The following is a 14482-nucleotide window of genomic DNA, read 5'->3' as shown; positions in this document are numbered from 1 at the left end:
TCACATTAAAGAGGTACTTTTCATTCTTTATTTTCAGTTTAAGAACACTGATAATGCATATATACAGGCCTAAACAAGAAATGAATATAATTCGTTTTATAACCCTCTGGCCTACATTTGAGCATGAATGTGCAGGGGTTCCCTGAGGCCTGAAAAGTATTTCAAGGGTTCCTCCAGGGTCAAACGGTTGAGAAAGGCCACCTTAAGGTGTTTTAGAACAGTGCAACAGAATGCTTTCCTTGTTTTTTATCTCCCTACTAGTCTCAAGAACTCAAGAGTCAAGGGACTCTGACTAGAGTCAGTAAAAGCTGAAACAGAATGAGCAGAAAAAGTCTCCTTGCATTTTAACCATATCAAACACTAACTGGCCATTAGCTATCACATTTCAAAGACAAATTTCTGGAACCAACCCAAAACAGGTAAGAGGTAACACATAAGATAACAGTCTTATTACTGACAGAGGAGATCTTTGAATTAGGACTCAAACAGTCTCATTCTGAAAAATCATAATTATAATCAGGCAGAAAGATGAGAATATGGAATGGAAGGCCAGTACAATTAGTGATCTGTACTACAGAACTTCAGTCTGCTCAAGAATTATATGCTGATTGATCAGACTACAGGTAGTCCCTGTTTTAAGCGACTGCCTCGTTTAGCGATTGTTCAGTTACAACAGTGATGAAAAAGTAACTTTACAACCAACCCTCACATTTATGACCTTCGCAGGTCTGTAAAGCAAAGGAAAACTGAAGTAAGATCATAAGCAGTCACCGTGTCTTTTAGCAATCACTTTGCTTAATGAGTTAGTTACCGGTCCCAATTGTGGTAGCTAAAAGAAGACTACCTGTAGTAACAAGTTTAGTGCTGCAAGGTCCAATGGTTATTCCTGGAAGAGAGTTAAAACTGGTGGCAGCTTTAACCTCAAGGATTTTGAAATAGAGGCAAGGAAGGTCCTGATCTGACCAATCTTGGTGTGTGGCAAGCTAGCTTGAGAACAAGGTCTCAAAAAAGACCCTCACAATTCTACCTAAAATGCAATTCCAGGCATAAAGTGAGAATGATCTAGATCAGCAAGAGCAGAAACAGCGTAGCAGAGAGGGAAAAGACTGGTATGGACAAAGAACCGTAGTTGCTGGAAACAGTATTGGGAAGGCTACATGGCCTTTATCTTTATTCTTTTTGCCTTGACCAAAACTGAGTGGAGCAGTTCTTTTAGAAGGCTGATACCATTTATACCCCAATTTCTCCAGTGCCGACAACAATGTGATTGAGATCTGGGGATTTTCTGCTGAAACATGAGGTTCAAACATGCTCAAGAAGTGAAGAAACAGTTCCCATGCGAAACTTGTAAAATATGAGTTTCTGAAAAAGCCAAAGAAGTTATGCAGCTTTGGAATCTGCCGTTCTAAGACCTTGCCTCCAAACAGTGCCTTGCAAATGGGATGAATTGTTGTGATGAGCTGATTGATGAAATGTTCAACAACTGCAAGCATTTACTGCATAATTCAAATACCACCTTTCCTTCAGGAGCTCAAGGCAGCATATATAGCACTCCCTCGTCCAATTTTTCTTCACAACAACAGCCATATGAGGCGCATTGGGTTGAGAGAGTATAACTATCCCAAAGTTACACAACGAATTTCCACAGCAGGGATGGAGTAGAATTTGGGTCTCCCTGATCCTACTACAACATTTTAACTGTCACATCACACTGGGGTTATGTGGAGGTCTAGGGTAAGATGCACCTAGTCAAGTCTGAAATTCCATAATCTATCGACTATAGATAGGCTCTGCACAGGTACATAAATTATGAGGGGGAATCACAGAGACATGATAAAAAGTACTGAATATGGATGCTTAAAATTTCAGCCTCTTTAGGATTACAGATTATTTAAATATGCTCCTAAACTATTAATTTTTTAAAATATATATCCTGTGGACTTTTATGTTTTGCTAAGTTTTAACTTTCAAAATTCTAAAGTAATTAGGACGATCTCAAGGACCACCTCTTTCCACACTAACCCAACTCAGCATTACGGTTTTTAATGGCTCTTCTGTGATCCTTGTGTCATTTGAAATGATATCAGGGATAAGTAGGGGTAAATGCTTTCAGCTGTGGCACAGTTATCCAAGGAACTAATTCCTAGATAGGTTTGCCTATGGTAATCAGAACTTATAAAAACAGTATCAAATGAGATGCCTCCAATGAGGGAATGGCATCCATGAGCAGGACAAACTGTTTTTCATTTCCCCAAAGAGACATACATTTCCAAACTGTTAAATGCTTTCCAACATTTCAGAGAAACTATTTGCTAAGCATTATGAATCCTTCCCAGTTCATTAAACAAAACATTTCCCAACTGAAAAGCTACTTTATCACATAGAACATGAATAACTGAAGCTATAACTAATTTAGAGAAACAAAAATCCTACATCTAATCATATCTGGTGAAAGTTGACAGTTTGAATACGTATGTACAGCAAATTAAATAAGCTGTTTCTTACCTTTGAAGTCTACCTCTCCGTTTCCATCAGTATCAAATATATCTATTACTCGTTGTACCAAGGGATTCTGTTGTAACTCAGGCAAAGACATAAATTCTTCCACACTTAAAGAACCAGAGTTATCTAAATCAAGCTTTTTAAATCTCTTCCCCAATCGTTTAATCTCATCTGCATCAACTGGGAAAGGGGGAGGTGAAGAAAGAGAAATACAAAAAACAAACGAACAGATTATATAATAGTTCTTTCTTGTAATACAATTCCTTTTTCAGATCCAAAAATACGGACTACTTAAGAATATGCAGTTATCCCACATATTGTTATACACAAACAGCTTTAAATATAATCAATTAAAATGGCTTACCTTTTACAGGACGGGCCATTGCACATTTTACTTTACAGCTCAGCACAGTCTACTATATGCTGACTCAAATGTTCAAAGGACTAACAGTGCTTAGTTAATTTCAGCCTCGTGGTTACAAGCATCTGTCAGGTACAAATCTTTTAATTATCTAACCAAGTCAGATATCTTTTAAATAAGGGGGAGTGGAGGTGAGGTCAGCTACAATGCATATAAAAATGAGTTTATTTAAATCTTTAATTAGTTTTAACTCCTTATGAAACTGAACAGGTGCTGATCAAATATTAGATTTATAATACTATACAGAGATTATCAAACACAATTAGATGCCATTCTCTTCAATTGTCTATGGGATAATAAAATATTCTTTATTTAAAAAAATAAAATCTATTTTAATATTTTTCCTTTGGCTGAAATGTGTATTATTTCATTCTAGGATATTATACATTTAAAACATAAGCCTGGATAATGTTTTTCTTTGAGGAAAAATTAACCCTAGAATAAAATGGAATGTTGCATCATTTTCTTTGTATCTAACAACAAAAAAGGTAACCACACCATATGTTATTTTGCAGGTAGCTAAATAAGACAGCAGAAAGTGTATGATGTATGTAGTTCTACATGTCCCTTGAACACACTTGAAACTGACCTGTAAATATTAAGGAATTATCTTGTAAACTGAAGGAGTTATACCGAACTGTATCCACCTCCTAATGGACTAAACACCACTAGCAGACTAGATTGCTCCTACATCACGCAATCCCACCCCAACTTTGCATGAAAAAGAAAATGGCCTATTGCATGACATTAGATTAAGTCCAACGTAATGTAACTGTCAGAGAAATCAATTGAAAATATGTTTTCATTGACTTCAAAAATCATTAAAAATACTACAAAGTTTCATATATTGGTTACAAAATGAGTGTGCGTGTATCTGTGTGTTTGCGAGTGTGTATATACACACGCACACATGCACCCACACATAATATATTATAGTTTACTGAATTAATTAAATATACTTTGTAAATTTTAATCAATTCTTACTGTATTGGAAGCACTATTTTCAGAAGACAGGCATGCATATGGTATGAAGTATAGCAAACTGGAGGACAATTCAAAGTAACAATAACAATCCCTTTCTGTGCTGCAGCAATCTTAATCAAATCTTTGCACATGAATGTCCTATTAAGTATCCACTGTGATTATGTACACAAGATACAAATTAGAAATTTCTATTCAAAACTCAGTTTAGCTACGAATGTAGCGGTGATCTGTATTTACTTAATGTTTTAAATATATATTAGCAACTTTCAAAGTGCATTTTTTTTCCTCCAAGGTAGAATACTCAGGTAAAACATTTTCTGTGAAGAGGATGATATGGGTCTGGTCAAGAGCATGATTATATTAATTACTCTGAAAAATAAGTGTTCTTATCTAACCAAGAGAGACCTCTTCCAGAAAATTAGAAACATTGGAGGTAAATTCCAGGCAAAAATGGGTATGATCAAAACCAAAGATGGCAAGGACCCAACAGAAGAAGAAGAGATCAAGAAAAGGTGGCAAGAATATACAGAAGACCTGTATAGGAAGGATAACAATATCGGGGATAGCTTTGATGGTGTGGTCAGTGAGCTAGAGCCAGACATCCTGAAGAGTGAGGTTGAGTGGGCCTTAAGAAGCATTGCTAATAACAAGGCAGCAGGAGACGATGGCATCCCAGCTGAACTGTTCAAAATCTTGCAAGATGATGCTGTCAAGGTAATGCATGCTATATGCCAGCAAATTTGGAAAACACAAGAATGGCCATCAGACTGGAAAAAATCAACTTATATCCCCATACCAAAAAAGGGGAACACAAAAGAATGTTCAAACTATCAAACAGTGGCACTCATTTCACATGCCAGTAAGGTAATGCTCAAGATCCTGCAAGGTAGACTTCAGCAATTCATGGAACGAGAATTGCCAGATGTACAAGCTGGGTTTAGAAAAGGCAGAGGAACTAGGGACCAAATTGCCAATATCCGATGGATAATGGAAAAAGCCAGGGAGTTTCAGAAAAACATCTATTTCTGTTTTATTGACTATTCTAAAGCCTTTGACTGTGTGGATCATAACAAATTGTGGCAAGTTCTTAGTGGTATGGGGATACCAAGTCATCTTGTATGCCTCCTGAAGAATCTGTATAACGACCAAGTAGCAACAGTAAGAACAGACCACGGAACAACGGACTGGTTTATGATTGGGAAAGGAGTAGGGCAGGGCTGTATACTCTCACCCTACCTATTCAACTTGTATGCAGAACACATCATGCGACAAGCTGGCCTTGAGGAATCCAAGGCTGGAGTTAAAATCTCTGGAAGAAACATTAACAATCTCAGATATGCAGATGATACCACTTCGATGGCTGAAAGCGAAGAGGAACTGAGGAGCCTTATGATGAAGGTGAAAGAAGAAAGTGCAAAAGCTGGTTTGCAGCTAAACCTCAAAAAAACCAAGATTATGGCAACCAGCTTGATTGATAACTGGCAAATAGAGGGAGAAAATGTAGAAGCAGTGAAAGACTTTGTATTCCTAGGTGCAAAGATTACTGCAGATGCTGACTGCAGTCAGGAAATCAGAAGACGCTTAATCCTTGGGAGAAGAGCAATGACAAATCTCGATAAAATAGTTAAGAGCAGAGACATCACACTTACAACAAAGGTCCGCATAGTTAAAGCAATGGTGTTCCCCGTAGTAACATATGGCTGCGAGAGCTGGACCATATGGAAGGCTGAGAGAAGGAAAGTCGATGCTTTGGAACTGTGGTGTTGGAGGAAAATTCTGAGTGCCTTGGACTGCAAGAAGATCAAACCAGTCCATCCTCCAGGAAATAAAGCCAGACTGCTCACTTGAGGCAATGATATTAAAGGCAAAACTGAAATACTTTGGCCACATAATGAGAAGACAGGACACCCTGGAGAAGATGCTGATGCTAGGGAGAGTGGAGGGCAAAAGGAAGAGGGGCCGACCAAGGGCAAGATGGATGGATGATATTCTAGAGGTGACCGACTCGTCCCTGGGGGAGCTGGGGGTGTTGACGACCCACAGGAAGCTCTGGCGTGGGCTGGTCCATGAAGTCACGAAGAGTCGGAAGCGACTAAACGAATAAACAACAAAATCTAACCATGTAACAGCTTTCTGGAAAGATGGAAAAAATGTGCTATGTGTTACTTCAATTTGGGAGTAAAAGGGGCCAGAACTATACTAGGACTATTAGCATTTGTGTAAAAAAATTAAATTCATACTAAAATTAACATTTTCAAATAACATGCACTGAGATTCAATCCATCTAAACTAATCACATTATTGAAAGATCTAACTCAGTGGAACATCCAATAACTGTAAAATATAGATACTTACCAATCCTGAAAGTATGATGTTCTTCCAGTGTCATTTCAGGAACAGTATGTACATAACAGAACCTTAATGCTAAGTGTACAATTAAAATTGGTAATGCCACAAAAAGTCTGTAGAATTTTTTTTTAGTGCAATATTGTGAAAATAAATTTTAGCAAAATGAGGACAGAATCAAAGGACTTAGAACTTGGGGATTCTCTTAATGATCAAGAGGGAAGTTCCTGATGAATCTGGTTGATCACCGGGAGAAGATAACCACGGGGCTGAATGAGATTGGTAGCTGGAAAGAGGCCTTGCAGAAACAATCTCTAACAGCTTCCTAGTTCACAGAGGAGTACTGGGAGATAAAGCAAGTGGAAAGATGGCACAAGACTGAAAGTCACTTTGATCAAGCAGTGGTTCAAGCAAGGTTTGGGCTCTCACAGTAGTGATAAATGGAGTGAAGTGCCTGTACTCTGCATTTTACTGTATCTGCAGATTCTAGTCCAATAGCTCTGTAATATTTTTAGGGATGGATGGGTGGGATACTGCATCCAGACCAGCTAGACAACTTTGCTGATGTGGTTACTGACTCTCTGAGGGAAGGTACGATACCATCTGTCTTGAAAGAGCTGCCTCTTCTGTTGCACCTTCTCCTAAAGAAGCCATCTCTCAATCTAATTGCACACCAGTCATGATATTCTTTTAGATTTCCTGCAAAGGTTGGGGGCATAGTTTTGCAGTGGTTCCACTCCTACATGAATAGATGGTTTCAGCCAGGCCGGGGGGGGGGGCAACTAACAGTTTAGGGGTGCTCCAGTGCAGAGTACCTCAGCACTCAGTCAACTACTCCATGTTATTTAATATCTATACAAAACCACCGGGACAGGTGATCATCAATATGATACTCAGTTCTGTTTCATCACTACCACCTGAAATACCGCTGGAAACCAGAACTGGTCCTTGGAATCAGACATTAGATGGGAAGAACAAGCTTAGATTAAATCCTAGCTAAGTAGTGATACTATACATCATTAAACAACTAGGTTTTCTGTAAATACTGGTTTTGATGGGTACTCAGATGGTCTCATGCTTCCTCTGAAGGAGAGAGTCTATGATGAGAGGTTCTCCTGGATTCATGGCGCCTTTTGGAACAGCAGGTAGATACCACAGCTGAAGGATCTTTGCCCTGCTTTGACTGGTATACCAGTTCCAGCCCTTCTACAGCCAGGAAAATTGGGCAATGGTAACTCATGCCATTATTACATGATTGGACTACCATAATGTACAGGCAGTCCTTGGGTTTCAACAGCAATTGGAACCAGAACTGCCTTCACTAAGAAATGTGGTTGTAAAGAGCAACATTGAGTGACTGCATAACTTAGCGACAGCAACCCAAGCAGTCCTGGTTGCTGTCTTAACCCCAGGGCCGCACGGGTCGTTAAGCAGGAAGAGGCCAGAGTCCCAGGCTAGGAGCATAGGGGTGCTGCAGGCAGGTGCTAGGAAGCACAGCCAGGCCAGCGAGGGCCACGGGCAGGTGCATGCTACAGAGTGCGGGCAGCGTACAGACCAGCGAGGGCCACGGGTGCTACGGAGCACAGGCAGGCAGAGGGGTGCTACAGAGTACGAGATCCCTGGGCCCTCGTACTCTGCAGTGGGGGTCCTCGGGAGAAAAAGTGGCGGGAGTGACTTAAGACCTTCCCTGTTGGCTTACACGACTTTGCTTGTGGGAAGCAAGCAGGGAAGGTTGCAAATGGCGATCACGTTACCGTGGCTCACTACAATGTCACAGTCATGGGCTGGGCACCCGAGACCTGGATTATGATCACGTCACCATGGGTACACTGCAACACCCAGAACTTCGTGGACCAGTCATAAGTCCCCCTCGTTCAGCACCATCGTAATTTTGAATGGTTGCTGAACAAATCAAGGACTACCTATATTCTGTGGAGTTATCTTGTAAGACAATCTAGAAGCTTAAATGGGTACAAAATTTGATGGCCAGGAAGTTAACAGAGAAAACTTGTTACTCTATATTGCACTCAGTGCCTTAGTTGCCAGTAGGCTTCTGGGCACAATTCAAAGCACAGGTTATTGCCTATAAAGCCCTACTTGGTGTGGTTCCAGAGGGTATAAGAGACCACCTTATCAAGCACGGTTCTGCCTATCCTGTGAGAGCCTGCTGAGCATCACACTTCTATGAGAAGAGGGTTACAAATCAGGAGTAGACCTTCTCCATGATGGCCTCCTTCTTATTGAATACTTTGCCCCTGATGTGCCTGGTCTTTACACTTTTAGCATTGAGGAAGGCAGCAGAAACTATGTTTTAAATACAGATTTGCTGCCTAGTATTTTTCTTTGGGCATCTTTATAGTGAGGGGAATGGTTTTATTGTTGTTACTTTGTACACTACCCCAAGTCTTCTGAGTAGTATTACAGTGAATTATATACATCTGATATCAATCAATCAATCAATCAGTCAATCAATCAAAGAAGTTCAAAGGGACCTGAGAATTGTCATGGTTTGTTAAAACTAATTTAAGTCTTTCTCCTTGTGCACACCTCTTGGGAAGAAAGGTTAAATGACAGGGTTTATGCATAACAAATCCTCCCCATCCTTTCTCTTCCAACCCACAGACAGTATTTCAAAGGCTGCCCCATCATTCAGGAGTAGCTTTGCAAAGTAATGCCACAGAAAGAATGCAACAGAACATCATATTTACACCCCCCCCGCAGCATACAGAACACCATATACAGATTTTGTATATATGAATTCAGGTTAGCTGCATTCCAATATACTACATTGTTATATTAAATTATAATTAAAGCTGAATTACTTCCAAGAATTAAAAATACCATAAATGGGCTTTCCTCATTTTAAAGCAGACAATATGCTGTAGAATTTAAGAAAATACAGTGTTTACTTGCCCAACAGAAATGTGGGGGCATGCAGAACCTCTAATCCACTGATTTTTATCCTCGAAGTTACAAACCAAATACTAATACAGTTATCTTAAAGGCAAGATGCTATTCAGTGGCAACTCATTCTCAGCTAGCAGAAGCAATTAATCCCTGTTCTCTAGAGAGAAATAAACTAGCAAAGAACTGTCCTTCCTTTTCTATTATAAACTTGAACTATCTATTCTCTCCCACACTGAGTACTCTCAGAACAATAGCTGCACCTTTTTTACAAACTGCATAAGTAAGGTTGAACTTACAGTGCGAACACATTTCCAGTGGGTAACTTGCTTCATTTCCCTGAAATGAGAAAAACACATGTTGTTTAAAAAGGCACCTTTAGCAGAAAGGAGCCACAGCATATAACAAATATTTTCCTGAAAGTACTCTTTTTTATTTTTAAACTTTATTGTTACAATTAACACTAAATTAACAGTTAAGCATTGTCGGCATACTGATTATATCCCCACTATCAGCAATGGATTATTGAACAAAATATAGAAATGCTAAGTATGTTATTTCTATATTACGCTAATTCATTTCAGCGTATAATGCCTTTTAGCAACAAAACCAGAGGATTGTGCATAGGGTCCTTAAATATTGGTTTTAAGTTCCAGGGAAGATAGTGGAAACCATTAATGATAAAATGAAACTGAATCCTGGAAAAAACAAGACAGACAAAAGGAAATATTTTTTTACACAATGTGTAATTAAACTGTGAGATATGCTGGCTATAGCTTGGTTGCTTTAAAAAAGGGTTGGACCAATTCATGGAGGTCATGGAGATCAATAGTTAGTAGCCTTGAGAGTAGTGGGACTGTCTCTGAAGGCCATCTGCTGGGAGACTAGTGGGCCTCCCTGTGCAATTGGTTGGCTACTGTGAGAAAAGATTGCTGGACTACGTGGGCCAGGGGTCCAATCCAGCAGGGCAGCGCTTATGTTATTAAGAATGAATAGACAAACCTGCAAAGTATGGTAAAACAATTTCTGGAAACATTTCATTTAAATCTGCTAAACACACTTTGAACATGCACTCCTTTTCAAAAGCAACCATGTTTCTTGACTATTAACTCAAGAATTTTAGGAAGAGATGTTAGCATTAATGGGATTAAACTGACAAGCTACTTTGATCCTTCTTTAGAAATAGCAACTACAATTCTTATCTTTTGGAAATAGGATCTGCCCTCTTCCAATGAATATAAAATATTAATTGAATCTTTTACTGAACTGTGGAGCCATTTAATTCTTCTGGTTTTTATCCTGTAAATCCGTATTACCTCCTTTTCTCCAGCTACCTCTATACTGGCCGATGTTCCCTCTTTCAAAATAAAGCAAACCATTAATTGTAGCTTATCCTTACCACAAAACACCTTTGCCTGTTTCTTTGCAATTATATTTAAAGTTCCTTTTTCCTGTTCAAAACCGAAAATAATAGGAAATATGTAATACGCCAAAAGTTATGACTGTCTTGATATAAAACTCTAATAAATCTGTACCTTATTCACTCTCTAGTATATATTTTCCCATACATATCAACTATATTTTTACTACATCTACTCATTTGACATACTGCAAAGTATGATCTAGAATCTATGCTAAAAAAACACCCAGCATTCTAACATCTGTATCATTTTGCAAGTGGGACATAGATATAAATATGACTATGGACGGTTTCTTTGCATACATTAGTGTATCTGAAAAATAATGAACTTAACTTTACATTTTTTCCTTCTTTTCTTTCCTGTCATACAATAAGATTGTATAGCATTTCAGATGTAAAAAGGGGTTACAGCATACTAGAGTACAAAAGTAACATGTTTGCAACTCTGTAAATCAAAAGTAGGTCTTCCTGAAGTAGGGCAGGAGCTGCAGGGAGCAACAACACAATCCTAAGAAAAAACATGGCTGCTTTAAAAAGATGGAAACCAGTGTTATATCTTCACTCTTATATACACCAAAGCACCAGAGCTTAATAGCCCAATTACACAGTACTTCTGGTATGACTGCTTCTAATTCTGATGGCCTTCAGCCCGATACTTAGAGTCATTTTCTTTCATTAAACTTCTAGAACAAGATCTTTCTCTTTTCTGTTTCTCTTCCCAGTTAAATGGTACTGGTGTAATGGTGTGTCCAAATCCTAACTTGCAATGAATTGAACTTATTTTACATCAGCAGATGGCACATGGGGAAACATAAATTTTTACTAGTCATTACTAAGCTCCCCAACATTTTATTTTATCCTTTTCATCTTTGTACTTCATCTTTGTCATGGAATAGTTTAATTAATTCAGTATACATCTGTGAATAACTACAAATCCTTTTTCTGTATCTCCTATGGATATGTGCATTACTTATTTGCAGCTCGTGTTTAACCATAAACAAACACAATCTAATGTGTTTTAAAAAGACAAATTAATACTCAAATTCCTATGATTTGATTCTGAAACATAACTGCATAAGAAACAAATCCATCCATAAATATACATGCTGCACCCACGCTTGAATCACTTTTCTTTTCAGCAAATGTAACTTCAATATACATAGCTTTTTTTCTGGCTATCATTGTTTTTACTTGATGATTATAAAGCCAGAGCTAAAAGGCTAAGAGAAAGAGCAATACTCTTTCAACTATATGTAATTTTTAATACTAAGATGTGCAGCTGAGCTGTTCTCTCAAGTGGGAGCAATACAAAAAGTTTAAAATGTGATGAATGTTGTCTCCTCCTCTTTCTTCTTTCATTTCTATGTTTTCAAATTTTAAGCTACCTCCCAAATAGTCAGGCATGAAGTGGAATAACCAGAAGAGAAATCAGCTTCTTATGTAGTTCAAAATAAACTATTTAAAATAATAGTTTTAAAAAAAGTTAGATAGAAAAAGGTAAGCTAGGTAGATTATAGCAGCAGATTGAGCAAGCTGAAGCACAGCAACCAGGCAAAGAATGAAAAGAGGAAGGTATACTTTCTGGTAAGTGTATGTGTTTCCTTTTCTCTACGTCTTTTTCTTTGTTGGATCTGTCTACATCTAAAAGAACACTAATATTAACTGTGACAAATCTGAATACACAAATCATATCACTGAATTATTTAGAAAAAAAAAACAACTCTAGAAGCTGACAGTTCTTTTACTGCAGTCAATTACTAGGTCATGAAGAAAGTAATTCCAGATTCATTCAAAAGCTTCCCTCATACCCTTCAACTCCTCCCTCTTTATTCTTGTCATCCTCTAATTAATCATTTGTACTGTTGACATAGGATTAAAATCAGCCTAGTATTATAAGACATGACCATCTCTTCTGAATTCTTAAACTTAAAGCACTATTATTTTTTTATTCTTAAGACGTAACAGAATGTTCAAACCTTCAGACATGTGGAGTGGAATATTTACAGGATCTGCAATATACCTCCAGTATTTTTTTAACCGAACTTCTCCCCACCCAACATTTTTAAATGCAGCAACAAATAATCAATAACATTTAGCTATATTTTCTTTTGATCATTTGCTTTTTTTGATATATATTGAAAGCTCTTTAAACTTTAAGCATTACCTTATCTTAACACTGCTCACTTTTCATCTGGGAAATTAATTTTCTTAACTATTCATTTTCTATCAAATAGACATCTTTCCAGATTAATCTGTATACAACAGATTAGTTTTTCTAATGTCAGAAGTTCCTAATTAAGATCTTTTTGAGGCAAGGTTAACAAGAAAATGTTTTCATGCAGTGAAGTTTTCCCTAATCTGATATTGAAAAGTTATTAAGATAACTGAAAGCAGATGACAGAAAGAAGGTCTTCAGCTGACAGTCACTTAACCTGTGAAGCAGCTGTCTATGACTCACCAACTATTTATAGTCACATGCAAGAATCAACTTAAGTCTTGGCTATGATGCACAGATTTAACCTAGAAGCAGACCTAAGGAAGAGAAAAATCAGAATTTAAACTACTTATACATTTTAAGGACACATATTACAGTGAACAATTTAATGCATTACTTTCATCCCTCAAATTAAACAATTACTTTGTTTCATTTAAGAACTGAGGCCTACAAGTTATTAAATGATGTATCCTAAGGGCTACTTAACAAACGTGAGACCAAACAATTAGGTAAAAAATTATTAACAGGAACATCTTAACAGTTTGAGAATAATGCAAAATCCTTCGTCTGTTGTGAAAAGAGAAATTAAGGCCAGATGACAAATTCCATTAAAAAAAACAATCACTTTGCCCCACATGCCAAGTGCTGCCTGGGACTGGTGAACATACGAACAAAATTAAAATATTTTTCACTGAGTCATAGGTATGCAGTTGGAAGGCTTTCTAGATCCTATCAAATTGTATTGCAAAGTTGAAAGATCCCGCTGCAATAGGATGGAGCAGTGTTGTACAGCGAGGCAGCGTTCCTTATGTAGGTGCATCCTTCCAGCTCCAAAAAAAAAGGGGTGTGTGTGGGGTCCCTAAGGTAACATAGTCCCAAGCCATGAAGGGCTTTAAAGGTGACAACCAGCACCTTGAATTGCACCCAGACGCACAATGGCAACCAATGCAGCTCACGGAGTAGTGCCAAGTAATCAGCACCATTTACTACCCATGCAGATGCATTCTGCACCAGTTGAGACTTCCAAATGCTCTTCAAGGGCAGCCCTGTGTACAGCGCACTGCAGTCATGAGGGCATCAGTGACATTGAGCAGGGCCTCCCTCTCCATGAATGGGTGCAACTGGCACACAAGCCAAAGGTAATCTAAATACATAAAAAGCATATTTTGAAGAAGCATGGAGATAATTATTTAATCTACAACTGTAATAAGCAAGCATGATTTTAACTTGAAACTCTTGTCTCAGAGACTTGGAACCATTACTTGAACTGAGAAAATGAAGGGATGCTAGTGCCTAAAAGATAACAATGAAATGACACTAGACATAACTTCGTAATATTCCTGCAATGATGATTATTTAATTTACATTTCACTTTTTCATGCTGTGACTGTTTCATGTTGACCATCATGAAAGTAAGGTAAGAGCTCAATTCAATGCAGAAGATAAATCTATGGAACTTGCAAACTCATTTGCTGTTATACTAAGTTCTGCTTATTAATTATGATTACTGACTACTGGGACTGACAGTATGGAAGACAGGGCAACTACCATTAGCCATAATTTTAGAATCACTCCCCAAATAAATAGATGGTTTTCACTCAGGGCAGATTTTATTAAAATCAAATTGAGTTTAAATCCCTACAGAGGGAGTTTGAGGTTTAATGATTTCAGAAACTATCAGGAAGATTCT

General features: G+C 37.9%; 1 protein-coding gene across 2 annotated transcripts in view; it reads right to left on the bottom strand.

The window, feature by feature from the left end:
* PPP3R1 (protein phosphatase 3 regulatory subunit B, alpha) overlaps positions 1-14482 on the bottom strand; it is a 49342-nt gene that overhangs the window by 3993 nt on the left and 30867 nt on the right. The window contains exons 2-3 of one of the 2 annotated variants that reach the window (XM_063316581.1): positions 9457-9496; positions 2506-2682 (exon numbers count right to left, since the gene is read on the bottom strand). In XM_063316581.1, coding sequence (XP_063172651.1) covers positions 2506-2682; positions 9457-9496 — 217 coding nt within the window. Of the gene's footprint in view, positions 1-2505; positions 2683-2866; positions 3189-9456; positions 9497-14482 lie in introns of those variants that run through there. The other variant, XM_063316590.1, reaches the window with a different exon arrangement.

This window comes from Candoia aspera, chromosome 1, assembly GCF_035149785.1.
Source record: "Candoia aspera isolate rCanAsp1 chromosome 1, rCanAsp1.hap2, whole genome shotgun sequence".
In the NCBI taxonomy this organism is placed as follows: domain Eukaryota; kingdom Metazoa; phylum Chordata; class Lepidosauria; order Squamata; family Boidae; genus Candoia; species Candoia aspera.
This window is presented reverse-complemented; position numbering and strand designations above follow the sequence as displayed.